General features: G+C 45.7%; 1 protein-coding gene across 3 annotated transcripts in view; it reads right to left on the minus strand.

Moving 5' to 3' along the window:
* Positions 1-8,492: 8,492 nt before the first annotated feature.
* Positions 8,493-22,247, minus strand: part of SLC38A4 (solute carrier family 38 member 4) — a 46,707-nt gene continuing 32,952 nt past the window's right edge. For all 3 annotated transcript variants that reach the window (XM_060244958.1, XM_060244959.1, XM_060244957.1), the window contains exons 14-16: positions 13,457-13,601; positions 11,130-11,227; positions 8,493-10,504 (exon numbers count right to left, since the gene is read on the minus strand). In XM_060244958.1, the coding sequence (XP_060100941.1) occupies positions 10,403-10,504; positions 11,130-11,227; positions 13,457-13,601 (345 nt within the window). In that variant the 3' untranslated portion in view covers positions 8,493-10,402. The remainder of the gene's footprint in view (positions 10,505-11,129; positions 11,228-13,456; positions 13,602-22,247) is intronic.

Here is a 22,247-nt window from a genome sequence, read left to right on the forward strand (position 1 = left end):
TGATTGGAAGGGATACCTGACCCGTGCCCTATGGATTGTTTCCCAAGGAGGACCAATGAAGTCTGGGATTCTGCTACCATGTGGGAATTTGGGGTCCAAATACTAACTACTTGTGACGCCTCTTGGAAACCTTTAACAAGACAAAAAGGAGGAAAAGAGAAATGGTGGATGTGGCCAATTAGCAGCCAGTCTCGATGTTGGGCATTGACTTGTTGATGTTCCTGGCTCCATTGGTGCAACCTCCTTTCATCTGAGCCAGCAGTAGTCGATATGCATAGACGTGATCGCACCTGTGGATGTAATGTGGCTGCTTTGCAGTAATGGTGACTGGGAAGATGTGTTTCCTTTTCCACCCTCCCTTTGAAAATGGCTTTTCCTTTGTCTTCCTAACTTTCTCAGTGTAGTGAAGCCTGGTGAGGGATGAGGGATGACTGGGACGGTAGTCTTCCTGCCTGTTACTGTATGTTTGAAATGTGTGTTCAGAGCCTTATGCATAGCTTTGTATTAGTCTGGGATAAATTCCCCATTCCTAGCAATATTTGGCTAACTGCTAGGAGTTGAAACATAGTCCATTACAGATGGTTTCCCATAGTGCACAGTCCTCAGTGGGTTATTATGGGAGATCTTTGGGAGACCACGGCCTGTTGCTCACATGGTCACCAAGTGAGGGACAATAGTACAGTGGGGAACCTGCAAGAATTTGCAATGGGCACTTCATTTTCTCCTGTATCACCTTCCAACATTATTTCCTCTTTCCCTCTTCCTGTCAAGCCCCACAGTTGTCTGCTTCTTTCTCTCCTCACCTCAGCAACTAACTTATCCTTTTTCTGCCCCATCTTTAGTTATGTCCATTATTTATTTCATTTATGTCACATTTTTCTCCTCAAAGCACTTTTCTCCACAAAGCATCTCTCTTCTATTTTATCCTCACAGCAACTCTATGAGGTAGGTTAGGCTGAATGTGAGTGACTAAGTCAAAGTCACTTCCACAGCACAGTGGGGATTGAAACTTGGGTCTTCCACATTCTACTCTGAAACTCTAACCATTCTACCATAATGGCTTTTGTGGGTTGGCTGCTCTTAGAACATAAGAAAGGCACTGTTGGATCAGACCAATGGCCCATCTTGTCCAGCAGCCAGTCTCACACAGTGGCCAACCAGTTCCTCTGGAGGGTCAACAACAGGGCATAGAGTCCGAAGCTTTCCCTTGATGATACCTCCTGACACTGGGATTCAGGTTTAATGCCTCTGAATGTGGAGGTCCCCTTCATTTACCATGGTTAGTGGCCATTGATAGACTTATCCTTCATGAATCTATCTAATCCTCTTTTGAAACTGTTGTTTCCTGTGGCTACCACTACATCATTTGGCAGCAAATTCCACATTTTAACCACTAATGTTGAACGTTAGTGAGTAGCTGGGCCTAGGTGAGTCATAGACCTTGCATTGTATCGAGTTGTCAGTGGTTGCTCCCAGGCCTGGACCTGATGGCTGCTAACAGACTGGCACTTTAGGTCAACTTAGAGACGCCTCTGAGATGGACCCAAAACCCCCCTCCAGACATCTGCTGCCCGCCCCATCCCGTACTCACCACGTCCTCTAGGTCAATCCACCAGGCTCAAAAAGGCACCACTCCAAAAGTGGTTCCTTTTCGCTGGGGCACCTCTGAGGTGCCTCCCACCATCTGGAAGGCTGGGAAGCACCTGGAGAGTGACCAGGGAGCCACGGATGGGATGCACGAGCTTTCCTGATGTTCCCTGGGTGCCCACAGCACACCCCTTTCCCCGAGTGCTATCTGGAAGCTCCGGAACACTCTATTTCTGGCCGGCTTTATTTGGGGTGGCTTCAAGCTGCCCCAAACCGGCCGTCTGATATCATCTGATGAGTCCCTCCTCAAAGACCAAAAGAGACCTGGAAAGGGCCCTACACCCATCTGCATTTTACTGGTAGAAATGAAGCCTAGAATGCTGGTCAAATTGTTATAGTTGCCCAGTAACAGCCAGGGAAGGTGTTTTTTTTTTTAAACAGTCTTTTTATCATTTTGGGTTTTTAAATCCTTCTGCCTGCCTGCCTGCCTAGTTAGTTTTCAGTTTTTTTCTGCAAACCTAGGGCATTTTCCATGTTTATACAAAAATCTGTCTTATCTCTTTGCAGCTCTGGTATCTGGAGTTAGGTATCCTCAGAGTTTGTCATGTTCAAAATTAGAATACACAAGCAGGAACCTGCAAGGACTTGCAGGATGCATCTCATTTACCCCTTCCCTACTATTTCCTCTTTCCCTTTCCTGAAAGCCCCTATAGCCTCTCCCTTTGTCCTGCTTCCTTCTCTCCTTTCCATCCAACAGCCAACCTACATTTATTTGCCTCAATATCTTCATCTTTCCCTCCCCACAGCAATCCATACCTAGGAAAACTATGGTCCAATTGTATTGCAGTGGCCACTGGGGTAGGCCCACTTATGTGATAGGAAACCCTCAAGGACTTGTTAGGGGACACCTCATTTTCCCCTGTATCCACCTCCTTGTACTATTTCCTCTTTCCTTCCTCCTGGCAACCCCCATATCCTCTCCCTGTTCCCTGTCTTTGTATCTGTCTCCCATCTTCTGCTATATTTATTTACAGCATTTACACCCCACCTTTCTCAACAGTGGGGACTAAAGCATCTTACACTTCTGTCACAAGCAGAGGACTAGGGAGGGCCTTCTACTGGCTGCCACCACTCTGGTATGAGACTGGAAGGACCCAGAACACCCACCCAACCCCTGTGTTAGGCTTCCCAACCCTCCCGCCCTGGCGGGGGACCACCGAATTTTCAGCCTTCTCCCCCGCTCTTAAAAAATCTGGGGGCGGGGGGAGAGAGAACATACCTGTAGGTATCATGTTGTTTTACAGCTTGGGATCCATTTTTAAAATGTGTCCCTTTAAGGCTGCACAGGAAACAGGAACGACCCCTCCCTTTCTTTTCCTGTGCAGCCTTGCTTTCATTTTCACAGCGAGCAAATTATGCTGGAAGAAGACCAAGTACGGTAAGTATTTGTGTGTGTGTGTGAGAGAGAGAGGGAGGGGGGATTCCCTGGTATGGAGGCCCTCCCCCCCTTTAGAAAGCTTGGGGGGGGAGGGAAATGTCTACTAGGCACTCTATTATTCCCTATGGAGAACGATTCCCATAGAGAATAATAGGGAATTGATCCATGGGTATTGGGGGCTCTAGGGGGGCTATTTTTGAGGTAGAGGCACCAGATTTTTAGTGTAGCAGCTAGTGCCTCTCCCCCAAATACCCCCCAAGTTTCAAAAATATTGGACCAGAGGGTCCAATTCTATGAGCCCCAAAAGATGGTGCCCCTATCCTTAATTATTTCCTATGGAAGAAAGGCATTTAAAAAGGCGTGCTGTGATGGTCAGAACTCCCTTGGAGTTCAATTATGCTTGTCACATCCTTGTTCCTGGCTCCACCCCCAAAGTCCCCAGATTTTTCTCTAATTGGACTTGGCAACCCTATCCTGTGTTGTCTTTCTCAGCAAATATCTCCATCCGTGAATGAAGAGATATGAAGACCCAGACAGTATAACAATAGTTTTATTGTTACTGCTCAAGAATAAACAAGTAAGTTTTAATTATTAGTGCAACAATGAAAGGTGGAAACAGTAAAGGTGATGCAGAGAAAAGAACAGGTCTGATGTGACTAATTAAACGTTCCCTTCCTCTAATGCCAACAGATTCACCACCCTTTGGGTGAGGGAACCTTCCTGCTGTGGCCTTTTCAGAAAGAACTCTCCTGACTGCAGCCTCTCCAGAGAGAACACTTCCTTGTCTCTAGCTTGGCCTTTCCCCCCTTTCTTCCAGGTGCCACCCCTCTGGGCTCCACTGGGCAAATTTGCCCTTCAAAACTGCTTCCCACCCTATCAGGGGGACAGAAGGGATCCTGGGAAATGTAGCTCCTGTAGCTACTTGGATACAGGATTCTTTGGAGCCTGTAGGCCACACTAGGCCTAGGATCATGACAACTCCTCATTTTAAATCCTCACAACAACCCTGTCACTAATCTATGATGAAAGTACAGATTTCAGCCAGTTTATGGCAAAGAGTTTTCAAGGTAGGAGATGAACAGAGATGGGTTGCCATTGCCTGCCTCTGTTTAGTGACCCTGATTTCCTTGGTGGCTTTTGATCCAAGTACTAATCAGGGTTGACCATGCTTATCACTTGATATCTCACAAGATCAGGCTAGCCTGATCAGGCCAGAGTTACGGAACAGTCTACCAGAAGCTATTAGGAAGACCTCCACACTTCTCTCCTGTAAATTGTGCAAAACAGAATTGTTCAAGCAGGTATTCATGCAATCCAATGGTTCAGCTCAGGAAGTGATTTTTATTAGGGAAAACTCTTCCCTACACTGATGATCTTGTTGCCTTAAACAAAAAGCTTTGCAATGTGTTCTGTTCCTCTGTCATTCCTATTTTACAATCTCAGCTCAACAGCATTAGTTTGTCTTACTAGGAATTTTTTGCAAATGTTAACATGTTTTGTAATTCACTTATTGACTGACTGAAAGGTTTTATCATACTTGGGCCCCAGTAAGAAAGGCAGACTATAAATGACATCAAATCAATAGAATTAGAGCACAGACATTTCCTAATATCCCCATGCTTCTGTTGTTCTTATGTGTGTTTAGATTTTTCACAGCAGTGATGTGTTAGTATAGTCAACAGCATATTGCAATGTACAACTGGGAGCAAAGGAATATTTTCTAGTTCATCTAACTGAATTGTAGTCCATTCCAAGCTCCCTCTACCATTCTACATGCTTTACTGGCAACCAGCTCAATGAAGGCTATAAATACAGGGTAAGGGAATATTTTGGATGCTTGTGAAATGTATTGCAGTCATGCCTATTAGAGCAAATGTATTGCAGTCATGCCTATTGGAGCAAAGTTTGGGAATGTGTGCAATTATTTTCCATTTAGATCTATCCAGTTGTCTCAGAACAACTAAGTATATCCTTGTTGCTAGCTGTGCACCAAGTGCTGATAGCAAAGGCATGTCAGACAAAGTTGTCTTAATGATTAGTGATGTGGGAACTTTTCTTGCTTAATCTCTAACTGAACACTAATACTGATAAAATTTGTTTTCCCCCAAGCATTGTAAATTGTATTTTATTTGTATGCACAAATTGTAATGGATCATGGGAATTGTAATGAAAGAGTGAAGGAAGACAGATCTTGCCTACACCAAGGCTATAGTCTGCACCAGCCCCATAGTCAGGATTTGGAAGGTCATGGGGGCCTTTGATTTTTTTTGGGGGGGGGGGGTATTCAACGGCCCCAACACATAGCCGCTCTCATGGCCACCTGACCTACCATCTCACTGGCTGGTGCCCCACACAGCCAGGATTAAACTTTGTTGGCCTTAAAGGAGCCACCGTACTCAAATTTTGTTCTGTTACTTCAGACCAACGCTGCTACCCACCCAAATCTGTTTCTGTTCCCAGAACACTCAAACTCCCTACTGCCCCCCCCACTGGTAACCAATTTTCAAAAACTTGAAATTGCTCTGGCAAGTATTTGGATGGGAGACCTCCTTGGAATAACAAAGTTGGGAGGGTGTGTGTGTGTGAAAATTAAAGCAAACTACAGGATGGTCATCTGAAGCAATGGAAAGCAGAACTACCTTTAGTCCGCTTATTCAGTGGGTTTACTCCCAAGATATTGGGCTACCAACCTCCTGGTGGGGCCTGGAGATCACCCAGAATTACAACTGTTCTCTGGACTACAGAGATAATGTCCTCTGTACAGAAAGGCTTTTTTTTGGGGGGGGGGGGGATGTGGACTTTACATGCCACTGAGGTCCCTGCCATCCTCAGGATCCATCAAAAATATCCAGGAATTTACCAGCCAGAGTTGTTAACTCTATGAATTAAAACCCATATATCACAGTTCTGCTATCCAAATACAGGATAACTGTATTGAAAGCATATTCCCAGCCTTCCCCGCCCCTCCCAACTCACATGCACACACACCAGTCCTGTTCACAAGTTACAGTGAACACACATACAGGGTGTCTTGTTATTTAAATATACATTGAGTCATTCTTTTGGTAGGAACCAGCCTTGTGAAGCTGGAACTAAATAAATGGCTTGCTATAGAGACTGAGGAAGGAAGGCGGGGGGGGGGGGGAGGGAGCGAGTTTTACCTTCTGAATTACAAAGAACATGAAGAGCTTCAAATATGCAGCAGAAGGTGAAAGTTTTGCAGTCAGATGGGAACATTTACTTACCAGGATGTGTGTGGCAGGGAAACTTTTAGATGTTGAAATGCTGCTAAAATTAATAGAGGCTCCCGGCCGCCTCGAGAGAGTCGCAGCTGGCTGACAACAGGCACCCGGCAGGGTCTGCTCCACAGGGTCCTAGTGCACCCCCACTACTCATCACCAGCCAAGCCAGGAGCACCAATAGCTATGGAGCAGTAGAATCCCATGCTGGGTTAAAGGGTCTGCTGATTAGCTGATCGGCTCGCAGCTCTTTTAACTGGGAGGCTGGGGACTGCTTCTGCCCCCTGCCCTACGTTCCAGGATGCAGCAGAGGTCCCGGGGGCTGTTTGGGGGCCCCAAGTCAGGGGGCTTCACCCAGAAGTCGGGGGGCTGTGCCCCCACAGGCCCCCTCGTAGCTACGGGCCTGGTCTGCACAGGTTGCTGTAATGCAGCACCTCAGTTACTGATCATACACACAAGCAGACGAAACATCCATGGAAACACGGTCATCTAGGGATTAGCTTGCCTAGTAAAGGTGCAAGCACCAGTCATTTCCAACTCTGTGGTGACATTGTTTTCACAACATTTTCATGGCTGATGTTTTTTACGGGGTGGTTTGCCATTGCCTTTCCCAGTCTTGCCTAATAGTCTCTTGTAAATTCAAACCATGATTCAGGCTGAGGCCTAGCAGAAATAATGGAAGTTGCTCTATTGAGAACCTGAAGTCAAGATGACTGTAACTTCAAAGAGTGAGATAAGGAAGGACGGAATGCTGACATGGGTTCCAGTCAGACCATTAGGCCGGGCAGTTTCAAAGCCAAAGAATCTCTCATGGGTGGGTGCTTTATTGGACTCTATGCAGCTAGAACATAAGAGAAGCTATGTTGGATCAGGCCAGTGGCCCATCCAGTCCAACACTCTGTGTCACACACTGGCCAAAAAAAAAATTATATATATATATATACACATACACACACACACACACACATATATATATATATATACACACATCTCTGCTTTCTCCATCCCATGCATAATCGTGTAAACCTCTATCATGTCACCCCGCAGTCGACGTTTCTCCAAGCTAAAGAGCCCCAAGCATTTTAACTTTTCTTCATAGGGAAAGTGTTCCAACCCTTTAATCATTCTAGTTGCCCTTTTCTGGACTTTTTCCAATGCTATAATACCCTTTTTGAGGTGCGGTGACCAGAATTGTACACAGTATTCCAAATGAGACCACACCATTGATTTATACGGGGAAAGTAGAGAAAGAAGTACTTTTCTCCCTTTCTCACAATACAAGAACTCATGGGCATTCGATGAAATTGCTGAGCAGTCAGGTTAAAATGGATAAAAAGAAGTACTTCTTCACCCAAAGGGTGATTAACATGTGGAATTCACTGCCACAGGAGTTGGTGGCGGCTACAAGCATAACCAGCTTCAAGAGGGGCTTAGATAAAAATATGGAGCAGAGGTCCATCAGTGGCTATTAGCCACAGTGTGTGTGTGTATATACACATATAAATAATTTTTTTGGGCCACTGTGTGACACAGAGTGTTGGACTGGATGGGCCATTGACCTGATCCAACATGGCTTCTCTTACATTCTTATTATGATATTGGCTGATTTGTTTTCAATTCCATTCCTAATAATTCCCAGCATGGTGTTGGCCTTTTTTATTGCAATCGCACACTATCTTGACATTTTCAGTGAGTTATCTACCAAGATCTCTCTCTTGGTCAGTCTCTGCCAGTTCACAACCCATCAACTTGTATTTGTAGCTGGGATTTTTGGCCCCAATGTGCATTACTTTGCACTTGGCCACATTGAACCTCACCTGCCATGTTGACGCATGGGACCCAGTACTGAGCCCTGCGGCACTTCACTGCTTACCGTCCTCCACTGCAAAGACTGCCCATTTATACTCACTCTCTGCTTCCTATTAATTAGCCAGTTTTTGATCCACAAGAGGACCTGTCCTTTTACTCCATGACTCTCTAGCTTACTAAGGAGCCTTTGATAAGGAACTTTATCAAAAGCTTTCTGAAAGTCAAGGTAAACAACATCTATTGGGTCTCCTTTGTCCACATGTTTCTAGCAAGAAGTCTTACAAAGCAATCCCCTAAGCCTGTTGACTCCAGTGGAAGAGTTATCTCTGCTTAGGACTGCATGTTTGTATTGAACTCAAAGACTGGTCTATTTGACCTAAATGTAATTTTTTAAACAGCAGACAGACAAAAACAGCAAATAACCCTGAATTCTTGAAGTTTATTGTAACCAATTTTTTTGTAATACTGGACTGTCTTGGTATAGTCAGATAACAAATTTCAAGCACTGACATGTATAGTCAAGCTTTTAGGACTCTATCAAAGTAACTCCTCCCCACTTCAAAATGGGTATAAAGTTTATGTCTATGAAAACAAACAACAACTACACAAATAGAGATATAAAAATCAAAAACATTGTATCATATATGAAAATTCTGATAGAGAAAAGATTATATACATAAATATTTATATAGTACATATAAAGCAATGATTACAGTTTCCCGCACTGAACATTTATGAAATAAAATGCATTGGACAATACTGGTTAGGGTGCTTTCACATTCCCTATGTTCTCCTTACATCTATTTGAGTCATAATGGAAGACGCATTGCAGGCTTAGATAGTGCTTGTTCAATATTTTAAATCAAAACAGGTTAGGCTGGCATAGACATGACATGATGATACTCACCGGAAATAGTCTTTTTGTGACAAGGCGAGTCCTATTCAGCCAGGCCATCATGGTTAGAAGTGCTTAACAAATCATAGAGGCTCTCAGCATGATCACCCCCCCTTATAAATGCTTATAAATTTTACAACTAGAGTGGTGATCAGGCAGCACTTGAGAGCAATAAAAAATGGTAAAGGTAGTCCCCTGTGCAAGCACCAATCGTTTCCGACTCTGGGGTGATGTCGCATCATGATGTTTTCATGGCAGACTTTTTACGGGGTGGTTTGCCATTGCCTTCCCCAGTCATCTACACTTTCCCCCCAGCAAGCTGGGTAGTCATTTTACTGACCTCGGAAGGAAGGAAGGCTGAGTCAACCTTGAGCTGGCTACCTGAACTCAGCTTCCGCCGGGATCGAACTCAGGTCATGAGCAGAGGGCTCCGACTGCAGTACTGCAGCTTTACCACCAAGTGCACTAATGTGGCTTTGAATGCTACAGATAGGATAAAAAGTGCATTTTGATAACTACCAAACCAGCATTACTGAATGCCTGGCCCCAGAGTCATCTTCTATCTCTTAAATGTGGTGCTTCTAATGAGAACCATCATGTTAGGGATATGGCCACATTTTTTGATAATTCTTCCGGCTATAGAAGGCTCATAAGTTCTGCAGAAATCAACGGTGGCCAGTTTTGTAAGAGACAAAAACATATGTTTGAAAGGAGGTATAAGGAGGTATCACTAAAGAATTTATCAGCGCAACTCTAATGCTGAGCATTCCTGTGGTGATACTTTGATTAATATAACTTATTGCTTAATGAGTAAAATGCTTACCAAAGTTGGCATGTGCAGCTTATGAGCAAAGCCTGACTTGATTGTACTTGCTGACTTCATGGACAACTATTTTAAACAACAATTTTTATTTTGTTTGCTCTTCTGTGTCCATGTATATACACTATACATACATATATACTCTCTTAAGTTTGGCAGTTACTCTTGAGAGTTTGATAATCTCAGCTTTTGAATAACTTATAAACATTCCAGCTTTGCTGTCTTAGTTTTAAGAGTCACTAAGTTAACTCTCATACTTCTGCATTGCCTTCCAGTATTCTAGAAATGCTGGTTATCAATAACAGTAACAGTTGTGAGTACTATGTACACTATGAACTCTGTGCATCCTCCAGCACACATTTTTGTCATTTTCGCCTGGGCCAGAAAAGCACGGCACAGGTTTTGATACATAAATAATTCACCCTTATAAAAGGGTGCTTTAATATTCCATAGGTTCCTAGTAGCATTACTAGTAAAGTCTTTGGAATCTTCTAGTTATTGACTAGAAGTACTGTCCCCATCTATGTGGTCAAAAGTCTTTTCCTCTGTGTGTAGAAATGATGGCAGTTGACCATTTTGAGTAGGAAAATACAGGCCCCTTTCTCTTCTCCAGTTTAATGGGGTTTGGAACTGGGAGAGTTGTACACCCAGTCCAGCATAATGAGGGTCATGCTCCCAATCATAAAGATGATGCCAACAATAAGGAACATCAAAGCCTGAGAAGGAAAAAAAAAGGAAAAATCCCAGATGAATACAGAAGAGAGCTGAAAATAGGGATGGGCATAAACAAGGAAACTGCAGTTTGTTTCAGTTCATGGTTCGTGGAGTGCCCAGACTGTGAACCATGAACCATCATGAACTTTTAGAAGCCGAGTGAACCAGTTCAGTTTGTGATGCAGTAGAATCACACCTGGCATAGTAGAGATACCAAACTTGCAGGGGATCGCTGGCTGACTCTCCTCTACCTGCCTTCCGAGTTTGGTTAGGACTGGATTTCTGGGGCAAGTTATGCCCACCCCAAGAAGGTGCTCACAGGAAAGCGCTTTCCAGGGAAATGACAGGTGCAGGTTCAAAAGTGTATAGAATTAACCCCCTGCAAGCTACACACACCAAACACCCTGCCTTTGAAGTTTGGTAAACATTTTGATTGAACAGAGACACGCTGTCCAGAAATTCATTCATGAGCTGCTTGAAAGTTTATGCTGGTTGACCTGCCACAAACTTCAGTTTGCAAACCACAAACCACCCAAAATTCATTATGAACTTTAGTTTGTGAGCTGGTTTGTGCCCATTCCTATTTGAAAATACTGGAGTAACCAAACCCATTGATGGCCAACTTACTCCAATCTTCTGAGGTGACCTCAAAGGTTCTTTTTTGACAATACGAAGGTAGAAGGCAGCAGGAAGAATAAAAATCAGCATTGTGGCAGCAGAAGCACCTGAGATAAGAAATGCAGATTGTTATGATGTGGTAAGAGACACAACACTTAGGGGAAAAACAAGTCACTGAGTAGAGATATATTGATGTATCTCTATAGCATGGCATATGTTTAGGCTCCCAGTAAATTGTATCAGCACAACTGGGAACATTGCAGAGAAAGTGGGAATCTTGCATAATAATGTTTCACATATCTGCAAGCCTGTCAGGAAAGCACAGGTACATTCTCCTATGAGAAGTAAGTGGTAGTGTAGTGACTGCTGGTGTCTGCACTAGTTGCTCTGGATTGAGATTCCTTGATACATGGCAGCAAGGGGCATAAAATATGCTGATGTGGATGATTTAAGACTTTCCTGTATTTCTGGCACTGATCTAATGCAAATAATATTTGTACTTATCACAGACCTGTGTGATGTGACACTGTAACCATCCTGTGGTGTGAAACAGATAGATCAATTATTATAGATCAATTATCCCAAGTAGACCTTTGTTACTGCATGAATACAGGCAAGCTTACAGACTAATGCATTTATCTGCCGATAGATAAAAATTGCTCAGTCTCAGAACAAACTTACAACTAGATACTGTTGTGGGAGCTAGTTAAGCTCCTCCAGCCTTTTAGAGAACTACTTCTTCAAAAATCTTTTTGAGGAATGTACCTCTTCAGCCTATGGGTGGAGGCTCATTTGAAACCATTCCCATGAGAAAACTAGCATATTCTTGAGTTCTGCTGTTGATGCAGTCTTACTCTTCCTTGCTTGACTCCCTTCATGCCCTGAGTTTTCAAGACTCTGTTCTTAGTTGGATCTAATTTATCTCACCTATTGCTTGCTAAACATTTATGCAGAAGAAAGCTTGAAGCTCTTGGGACCTCTTAATGGTCTGCCCTCAGCCATCCACCATTCTCTCTCCAGACATCAAATCCCATCATTTTAAATTCCACCAACAGATTAGTAACACTCAGCTGGAAGTTTGCTCCTCACCCAATCCTGCCATTGAAACCATCTGCCTGATAGAGCTATAGTCTTATTCCCATTTTTCTGTTCTCATATTATGATATATCCCTGCCTATGACCAGGGCTGGTCGTAGATTATCTGGTACCCTAGGCAAGGCTAACTTCCAGTCCTGCCCCCCAGCACTGATAATGTCACTGAGTCATATGTGGTCACCTGATCAGTACCCCCAGAAGGCCAGTGCCCTAGGCAATTGCATAGTTTGCCTAGTGGAAGGGCCGGCCCTGCCTATGAGCTGGACTCTTCCACTGTACCACCTTCAGCTGACTCTCCTGCCGCCTCAAATAATTTTTGCCTCTCTTCCCTTCCTGCCTTTTAAGACTGGAATGGCTTCCCAGAAAACCTATGTGGTGCCACTTCTACAATTTTCTTCAAAATCCTTCATCTTGCCTCCCAGACCTGTGGCTCAAACCTGTAGTTTCCATCCGCTACTGAAACGAAGCCTCATTTGTATAACTGAAATGAATGCATTTTCTTCTGCTGTTTATTTCTGTTTGTATCTCACTCCGATCAAATTTTAGATGTTAAGTTACTTAGGAGCAAGGATCTGGCATTTCTGTAATATGTAAATCACCATGCAAACTCAACGGGAATAAGGATAGGAGGAGGAAGAATAGGCCAGAGTGAAATTCTTCACTCCAACATCTCGTTTTCTGTGTACAAGAAATGTTTTTGTAGGAAGCACATGAGCTGGTGAACCCAAGCAGCATGGTCAAGAAACAGATTCACCATCTCATATGCTCTTTGTGAAAATCAGGTCCCAGACAGGTATGGTTTTATTGTACATTAAACTTGATCAATTTCATACCTTCTAAGACGACCTTTGTTACTGTATTCTACTTTACACGTATTTATTTATTTACTTCATTTATTCCCTGCCTTTTCGCAATGAAGATCCAAAGTGGCTTTTATCGTTGTCTTCTCCTCCATTTTATCCTTGCAACAACTGTATGAGGCAACTTAGGCTCAGAAAGTGTATGGCTGGCTTAAGATCACTCAGCAACCTTCCATGGCAAAGAAGGATTACAATCAAGGTCACTGAGATCCCAGTTGGACACTCATGCTACAATAAAAATTGTTAGTCTTAAAGGTGCTACTTGACTCTTTACTAGTTGGACACTGGAATCACTTCATAATACGGCTCTCTCTTTAACATAAGCTATCCTGTTCTCATGGAAGACTTGGTAAATGGAGGATTTTTTTTTTTAAAAGTTACCTATGAATCCAAAGATGTCTTTAATAGTAGGCACAAAAATTACTAAGAGGTTGTTAAGTGCGAGGATTACTGCAGCAATCAGAAAATGTCTTATCCAACTGAAAGGCCTTTTTGAGAACAAAAGTGTAGAAACTGATGTTCGAATCTGTAAAAAAAGTAGAAATGATAGATCAGCATACTGAGAAGAACAGAGCCTGAACAAAGAATCCGAAACTATGAAGATATTTTGTATATCTCTTTAACATAATACAAATAATGTATAGCCCAAACAAAAGAGGGTTGTGTTTATTTTTTTCCTGTGCTCATATGCTGTATTTTTTTTGCTGTTCAACAATACAATTTTACTTGCTTTGTTGAATGACAACTTACATATTTAAAGACAAAATTTTCTGATATTGGAGTTACTTGTTTTTTTGCAACAATAGACAAACCTCCAAACTCGGCTCACATATAAATTACCCAAGCACTGAGGAGAGGCAGTCAGAACCTGCTTAGCTCTGATACATCTCAACTCGGAGATTTTGGAGGTTTTCCTGATTCTAAAAGCACTTTAAACACGAATAAAATCTGTGGTAGTGTATGAGCTTTCATGAGTCACTGCTCACGTCTTCAGACTGATGGTTGCAGCAGAGACTAAATCTTTTTTGTGAAAGGAAATGGTGAGGTACCGCTGGAGAGGTGAATTCATTGAGGTCAAGCAGCTTGAGACCAGGGCCAGCAAAGTAAATCCCTTAATCCTACCACAGGGATGTCTACCTACTTAAGGAATCCCCCAGATAGTCAGATCATTATGACTTGTAAAATTTACTATAAGGCTACTCAAAAATAGCCTGGTGATGCAAAGAATCTGTCAAGTGGGGGTGAGGAACAAAGTGGGGGATTTACCAGCTCATACCTGAGAGCCTACAGAATCTTGGGCTGCTTTCACACACCTTGAATAATACACTTTCAATGCACTTCAGTGATTACTGGCAAGTTGATTTTCCAATTTCACATGGGAAGTGCATTTGCAAGTGAAAGCAGCTATAGAGAGGAACACTTTGGAAAGGGTGGGGAGGATTGCAAATGGCTTCCCCCTCTTTACCTAGTTTGTCTATACTAACTGTGAGTGTTTTCTGAGTAAACTTGGCAATTTGGGACCAATTTGAGAGTGTCTGACTTCTACTGGAGTTCTATACACCTGTGGGCATATAGTATTACTTTTTGCTGAATGTGGCATGCTGCCTGAAAGCAGGGAGTGTCAGGGACTTATGGAACAGAATGCAAGCGTCACTCCTTGCAATAGGATAGCCTTTCCAGACCTTGTGCAGCTGTAATTTGAGAAACTCAGTCTGCTGAGAGCTGTTGTACTACATCAACTGGGGAAGTCAAGTGCATACTGTGTGGTCTCCGTCAACAATACTTGCATTTACCTCTGCATGGCTGTTGCTTCCCTGAAGAAAGCATACTCACTGGTATTTTTGCAACACAAAAAGGAGTCCTGGAAACTCACTGAAAGATACTGAATGGCCAGAACCAAGCAGAATTTTTTCCTTTTCTTAGTGATGACCTTGTGCCCTAGCCAGTTTTCTTTGAACATTTTTTCTAAAAAAAAGATAGAAATGACCACCACCTCAGTTGTTTAAACAGCTGAGGGCTCCTCAGATTCTCTTATGACCCACCCCCAATAGCTGTTTATGAGTCCCACAAGCACAGTAAACTGCTTAATTTTAGGTAGTCAGGGGTGGAATTCTAGCAGGAGCTCCTTTGCATATTAGGCCACACACCCTGATGTAGCCAATCCTCCAAGAGCTTACAGGGCTCTTATTCCAGGGTGTACTGTAAGCTCTTAGAGGATTGGCTACATCAGGGGTGTGTGACCTAATATGCAAAGGAGTTCCTGCTAGAATTCCACCCCTGGCTACAGTAAATCAGTTAAGAAGAAAACCATTTTTAAACTAAATAAAGTCATTGCACAGACAAGAAAGCAAGTTGATATATATATATTTAGTACATTTTATTCCACTCTTCCTTGAAGCAAGTCAGAATAGCATATATCATTCTTCTCTCCTCCTCCCTTTCATCCTCACAGCACCCCTATGAGGTAGGTTAGGCTAACAGAGCATGAGTAGCTCAATCACTCAGCCCCTGGCATTTTTAAACTGAAAACATTAGAATAATGTAACAGTTTTTGCAACTGGGGAGAAAGGTGTGAAGGGTCAAGAGACAATCTGGTGGATTCTACATCAGAGTAGTACCACTGGCTTCAATAGTATGTCCAGGCCCCAGATTCAGCAGGAGCTCACAGAACCACAGCTCCTGAACTTTTCTGAGGGTTCCCCCTCTTCCTCCCTACCTACCTTGTCCATTGAATAGCAGGTGCAGCTGCGTAACCAGGGGTTGTTTTGTAGAAAAATAGGTGGTGGAGCTCATCCAGGGATTGTTATGCAGCTGCACCTACTATTCAATGGATAAGGTGGGCAGGAAGAGGTGGAACTGTCAGAAAGGTTCAAGAACTGCGCTTCTGTGAGCTCCCGCTGAATCCAAGGCCTGTGCACAACAATACCTGGATTAGGAGAGCAGGCAGCCAGCCAGCCACCAGGAGCTTTGCCATGCCCCCAGCAGCCCTTATTAACTTCCGGGGAAGCCTACACCACCCTTTCTCCACTTTTTATGTGATTTTGGGCAGCGGATGGCTTGCTGGCCTTTTGATTGGGTGGGGCGGCCTTTTGACTGGGCAGGCCTTGATCGCTCAGGGCTCTCCTTTCTTGCATCGGGTTGCTTTTGGCTGGGGGGATATGCTAATGAGTTGTGCTAATGAGCTCCGCCACCTATTTTTTTACAAAACGACCCCTGAGTATGTCTATTCTAGTATAAAGCAAGGGGGGGGGCATGATCACAACCCTCTCAAGCTGCAGCGAAAGGCAGAGAGAGGAGACCAGATCAACTAGACCAGACAAACACACGCACACTCACAAGGCAAAGGAAAGAGAAAGGTGCCCCCAATGAGAACCCCAATGAGAATGACTGCTGGTTTCAATGCAATCACCTTCCATTGCTGAAATGTTTCAGCACCTGGGTACAATCCATTTAGATAGCCGCTGAGCAGAAATTCTAGTCCTTCTAGTCTGGGTTGCATATGAAACAAAGAGTGAGGGAGAACGGCGAAACTCTTGTGTCCTGTGGAGGTAGAAGGACAGGGCTCGCCTAACATCCAAAGTATGCAATCTCCTCTCCTCGTCCGAGGAGGGAGCAGGAAAAAAAGTAGGTAGAACAATGTCCTCTGATAAATGGAACTCCAAAATGACCTTCGGTAGGAAGTTCAGATCAGGGGCTAGGCTCACCCCGTCCGGGGTGAAGGTGAGATAAGGTGGGTTGCAACGCAATGCCCAAAGTTCCCCCACATGACGTGAGGATGTGATTGCTATCAGGAAGGCTGTCTTCCATGCCAGGAGCTGGTGTGAGCACGTAGCCATGGGTTCAAAAGTTCTCGCTGTCAGCTTGGATAATACGAGGGGCAAATTCCATGCTAGCGATGGTTTGCGAGATGGAGAAAAAAGGTGAGTCAGCTCTTTGAGGAAACTTTTAGTGGAGGGGTGTGTAAATACAGAGAAACCGTCCACCTCTGCATGTGCTGCTGAGACAGCCGCCAGATACACTCGGATGGACGAGTAACTCAGCCCTCTGTGAGGGAGAGCAGGAAGCCAAAGACTAGGGTAAGGTCCGCCTGGGGCGCATGAGCTCCTCAGCATATACAATAACGGGCAAAGGCCTCCCACTTTGCCACGTAGGACTTCCTGTGGATGGCTGATGACTATTGAGCAGGACATGCTGTATCCTATCCGTCAGCTGAGTCAGGGCAGTCCCCATGCAGTCAGCTTCAGCTGAGGTACGTTGTGGTACAATACCGTGCCCCCGTGCTCCAGCAGGAGGTCTGGCACTGGAGGCAACTGGTGCCACGATTGGTTGGAGAGACAAAGCAGTGCTGGGAACCAATATTGCCTAGGCCACCCCGGGGTAATCAGGATACCCACTGGTCATTCCTCCATTATCTTGTGCAAGACTTTGGTCACTAGAGGTATTGGAGGGAACATGTAGAGATGACTGTGGTGCCAGGGGTAAAGGAGTCCGTCCCCCAGTGCTAGAGGGTCTGCACCCCCTCTGTAGCAGAATGCTAAGACATTTTCTTTTTTCCCTGGTGGCGAAACATCTATGTCCAGGTACCCCCATTTCTGAAAGAGAGGTTTCAGGTATAGGCAGTTCAACTCCCATTCGTGAAAGGATGCTCCTCCTCTGCTGAGGGAGTCTGCTGTCACATTCTGTATACCCGGGAGATGAGAGGCAATCAGATGAACCTGCCATGTCAGACAGTCTTCCCATATGTCCATGGTCAATTTGCACAACTGGAGGGAGACTGTACCTCCTTGTTTGTTGATGTAGTAGAGGGCTGTGGTGTCGTCCGTCAGCACAGAGATCACCTGGTCCTGAATCAGATGCTGGAAGGAGTGGAGAGCATACTGGATAGCCAGCAGTTCTAGAAAGTTTATGTGGCACCGTAGGCGGTGTGGCTCCCAGGGACCCCATATTCAGATCCCTGCTAGGTGGGCTTCCCATCCCCAGAGGGATGTATCCATCATGATGGTCTTGGAGGGAGTCTGGAGCTTGAAGGGGGCTCTCCGTTCCAGGTTGTGGTTTGACTCCCACCATGTCAGGGAGTGCAGCACACATAGTGGTATGGTGAGTTTGCAAGACTGGAGGTACCTGGATGCATTCAGCACACGGATGAACCACACCTGAAGCGGTCACAAGCGCAGCCGCGCAAGTAGCAGGTCCAAGGTCGTGAATGCCATGAGTCCAAGAAGTCATTGGATCTGGAGCGCTGTGGCGAATGTTTGCAGATGGGTGGTGCGGATGAGGGTTTGGATCGCAAGGATCCTGTCGAGGGGTAGAAACGCTCTGCAGAGAGATGAGTCTAGGATCACCCCTATGAATTGCACCTGATTGGAAGGTGTGAGGTGTGATTTTTTTTTAGATTGGCTTGGAGCCCCAAGTGCGATAGTAGTGTCATGGTGAGTTGTAGGTGGTCCTGGAGTTGCTGAGGGGATTTTGCAACTACCAGCCAGTCGTCGATGTATGGAAATATTAGTATTCCCTGCAGATGTAGGTGTGCTGCGATGACCACCATAGTCTTTGTAAACACTCTGGGAGCTGTAGAGATGCCATTGGGGAGGGCCATATATTGAAAATGTCGGTTTCCAATGCCAAACTGAAGGTAAGGATGGGATGAAGGATGAATTGATAGATGGAAATACACGTCCTTGAGGTCTATGGTGGCCATCCAGGCATTCTCCCAAAGGAAAGGCAAGATGTTCTGCAGGGACACCATCTGGAACTTTTTGTAGACGATGAAGGTGTTGAGTGCTCTGAGGTCCATGATGGGGCGCAGGCCCCCATCTTTCTTGAGAACAGTAAAATATCATGAATAGAAACTACTGTTATGGGTGGGTGTGACGACTGATTCTATTGCTGCTTTGGTGAGGAGGTTTTGTACTTCCTCCAACAGGACGGGTGTTGGAGGCATGACAATGATGTTGGAGGGAGGAGGAATTTGAAGGAATTCTATGTGGTATCCCTCCTGGATGATTGTGAGGACCCACTTGTCGGAGGTTATCCTCTGTCAGGCAGGTAAGTACGGGTAGAGACAGGTTGGTTGGGTTGTGGGAGGGTCTCATGGGGTAAAGTCAAAGGCCCTGTTTGGCTGACTTGGTGCCCTTGTGCTTCAGTTGTTGATGAGTCGGGGTGAACTTTTGTTTTGTCCCATAGGTCAGTCTGGATTGGCTATGTTGTGACCGGGGGGGACCATAGTTCTGGAGATGGTTTGGAATACGGTTTTTTAGACCAGGGTTTGAACCATGGTTTCTACTTCTGAGTTCTGGAGGATGTAGAGACTCCTAGATTTTGGGATGTTTTAATGCTCTTGTTGAGCTCTTGGAAGGCGGTATTTGTGGTTGAGCTAAAGAAGCCCTCACCCTCAAATGGTACGTCTTTGATCCAAGATCTGGTGTCAGTTGAGAGTGCTGTCGCTCAAAGCCAGGAGTGCTGTTGGAGGGCGACTGCAGATGTAAGCGTTTTAGCAGAGATGTCCAGGGAGTGTTTCGCCGTGTTGACCTGATGCTTTGCGAACAACATCCCTTCCTCCAGAAGATGTTTAAAGTCTTGCTGTTTGTCCTCTGGCAGCAGTGAGGTGAACTGTGCGGCTTTCTCCCATAGGGCATACTGGTAACAGCTCATGCAGGCTGTGTAGTTGGCCATTTTTATCCCCAATGCTTCAGCTGTGTAGAAGTTCTTGCCCATCTCATCGAGCTTCTTCCCTTCCTTCTCGGGGAGGGGGGGGGGTGAAGAGTGTGTCTTCTTGCTCTTGGAGGAGGATGTTACTACCACTGAGTTTGGCTTAGGATGGTTGAAAAGGAAACTGGCTTCGGCTTCTTGGATCTTATACATATGATCAATCCTCCTCGAGGAGATCGGTGTGGAAGCTGGTTTATCCCAATGCGACTTGGCAGCCTGGAGAAGTACGGAAGTCATGGGAAGAGCTATCGGTGTCGAAGCATCCTTTTGTACGATGTTGAAGACCGTGTCTGTTATTGTGGGTTTCGGTTGAGATACCGAAAGCGAGAGGGCTTGTGCCATCCATTTGATGAAATCGCTGTAGGCGCTGAGATCTTTGGAGGGAGAGATGGAGCCCTCCTCCAGAGGTTGTTGAGGTGATGAGGTTTCTGTGCTTGTCTCTGGGTGCTTGGACTGGTTGGACTTGGCCTCTGAGTCAGAACAGGTCACTTCACCTTCCGAGAGCCCCGGTGATCGAAGTAGATTGCTCGGTTTTGGAATCGGCTTTGGTGGCGGAGGGGTATGGTCCCGTCTGGGTTTCTTCGGTGCCAACACTTTGGGTGGTGGCCTGTCTCGGTCTCGCTGTTTGGAGTGGTGAGACATCATCGAACATGCATCCCAATCTTGGTACAAGTGGGGCATCCAAGGGAATGGCATGGGACAGGTCCCATACATATAGGGCCACTGCGGTGGGTCCCAGTGTGGTGGTTTCGGAGCTTCCAGCTGTTTCGGTATCAGTTGCTCTGGGTTTGGCTGGGTTGGTGTCTTCGGTGTCAAGGGAAGACCCTGCGGTGCAGGGTCCGCTGGCTGTGTGGAAGAGTTGTTCGATCCCGAGGAGGTAGATCTGGATGATTGTTGGGTCAAGTTGATTTCAAAGTCAGACAAGCTGGTGTCCTGGGCAGTGGTGTAGGGAGGGGGGCGGGTCGCCCCAGGTCTGGGGGCTCTGGGGGGCCCCCGCATTGCCAAGGGGGGGTCCCCACTCACCTGCCGCCGGCTGCAAGTTGGCGCGAAGTTCGCCGGGCGACGCAGAAGGGCCCCTCGTGCTCGGCCGTCCTCCCCGCGAGAGCCCTGCAAGTCAAGTGAGGCAGGCAGCTTCCCCGCGCCGCCTTTTCTCCTCGCGCTCGCTCGCTGTGCCTGCCCGGAAACATTTTAGCGCCGCAAAACGCTTCGCTGCGGCCGTGCCATTTAACACTTTGAAGTTCGCGCAAGAGAAGACTTCTCCCCCCTCACTTCCGGTTCCAGGAAGGAGGGAAGGAGGTCTTCTCTCGCGCGAACTCCAAAGTGTTAGACGACGCGGCTACAGCAAAGCTGGTAAGGTTCAGTTTCGGCGCTGCTTGGCTCGGCGCGATGGGAGGGAGGGAGACAATGACAGAGCACCATGTTGCATTGTAGTACTGGGGAGAGAGGGAAGATGGTGGCGGGAGGGGGGAATCCAAGCCTTGTCACGGGGGGGGCAGGTGACGAGACTGCGGCACGGGGGGGTGGAGGCAAATTTTGTGCTCCCACTCTGCCAGCCCTGGGGCAGTGGTAGGTGAGTCAGCCCTGATGCCAGTCCCCGGTACCAAGGAGGTTGGGGACCACTGTCCTAGAGAGTGATGTGGAATTCACAAAACAACTTAACCCTTTTTTTAAAAGTATCACATGCTAGCAGAGTCTCATGAAGGTAGTCCTGGGAGCTCTCCAGTGCTGTTTTGGGTTGCCATGGCAAAGGCAACTCCAGGCAACAATGCCACGACTATGTGCCTCACATACAAGCTTGTATGAAGCTTGCAAATGTGCTTATTGCCTATTCTTAAGCATCAAGTGTCTCACCTCACTCAAGGGGCATGCAAAAAATGTTTTTTTTCCAATTCAGGATATGAAAAACATTAGTTTTCCCAAATGCCAATATTGGTATTATATTGGGACTTGGGCACACATTTGGAAAACTTGCTGAGTTTACTTGCCAAGTCATGTCAAGTGAACTCAGAAGGGATTTAAACTTTAAATGCCTTCTGAGTTTACAACTCGGTAAGTGAATTCTTATCTGTGGTGGCCATCTTGCGGAAGTGACATCACCGGAAGTGACATCATATCCTGTTTCTGGCGGCGTGCACACACATAGGGGGGCCCACATAAATCTTGGGCCCCAGGCCCCCAAAGCCCTAGCTACGCCCCTGGTCCTGGGTGCCTCCCTTCTGTCCTGACAGTTGGTGTATCAGAGAATGCAGAAGCTGGAGCAGTGGTATTTTCTCCAGAGCTGGGATAGGGCCTGGTGATGATGGAGGTGGGTGTGAGCTCTTAGCAAAGTCTTTCTTGTGCATTCTCTCCTTCTCCTTCTTATGCTCTTTGTCCTCCCTGCATCTTTTTGCGGAGTGGAGGCTTTCAATTTAGGCGCCGGGGTCAAGCATTTTGGCACCGACCATTCAGCATCGGATCAAGAGAA

The sequence above is a fragment of the Heteronotia binoei genome, chromosome 8, assembly GCF_032191835.1.
Source record: "Heteronotia binoei isolate CCM8104 ecotype False Entrance Well chromosome 8, APGP_CSIRO_Hbin_v1, whole genome shotgun sequence".
Taxonomy (NCBI): Eukaryota; Metazoa; Chordata; class Lepidosauria; order Squamata; family Gekkonidae; genus Heteronotia; species Heteronotia binoei.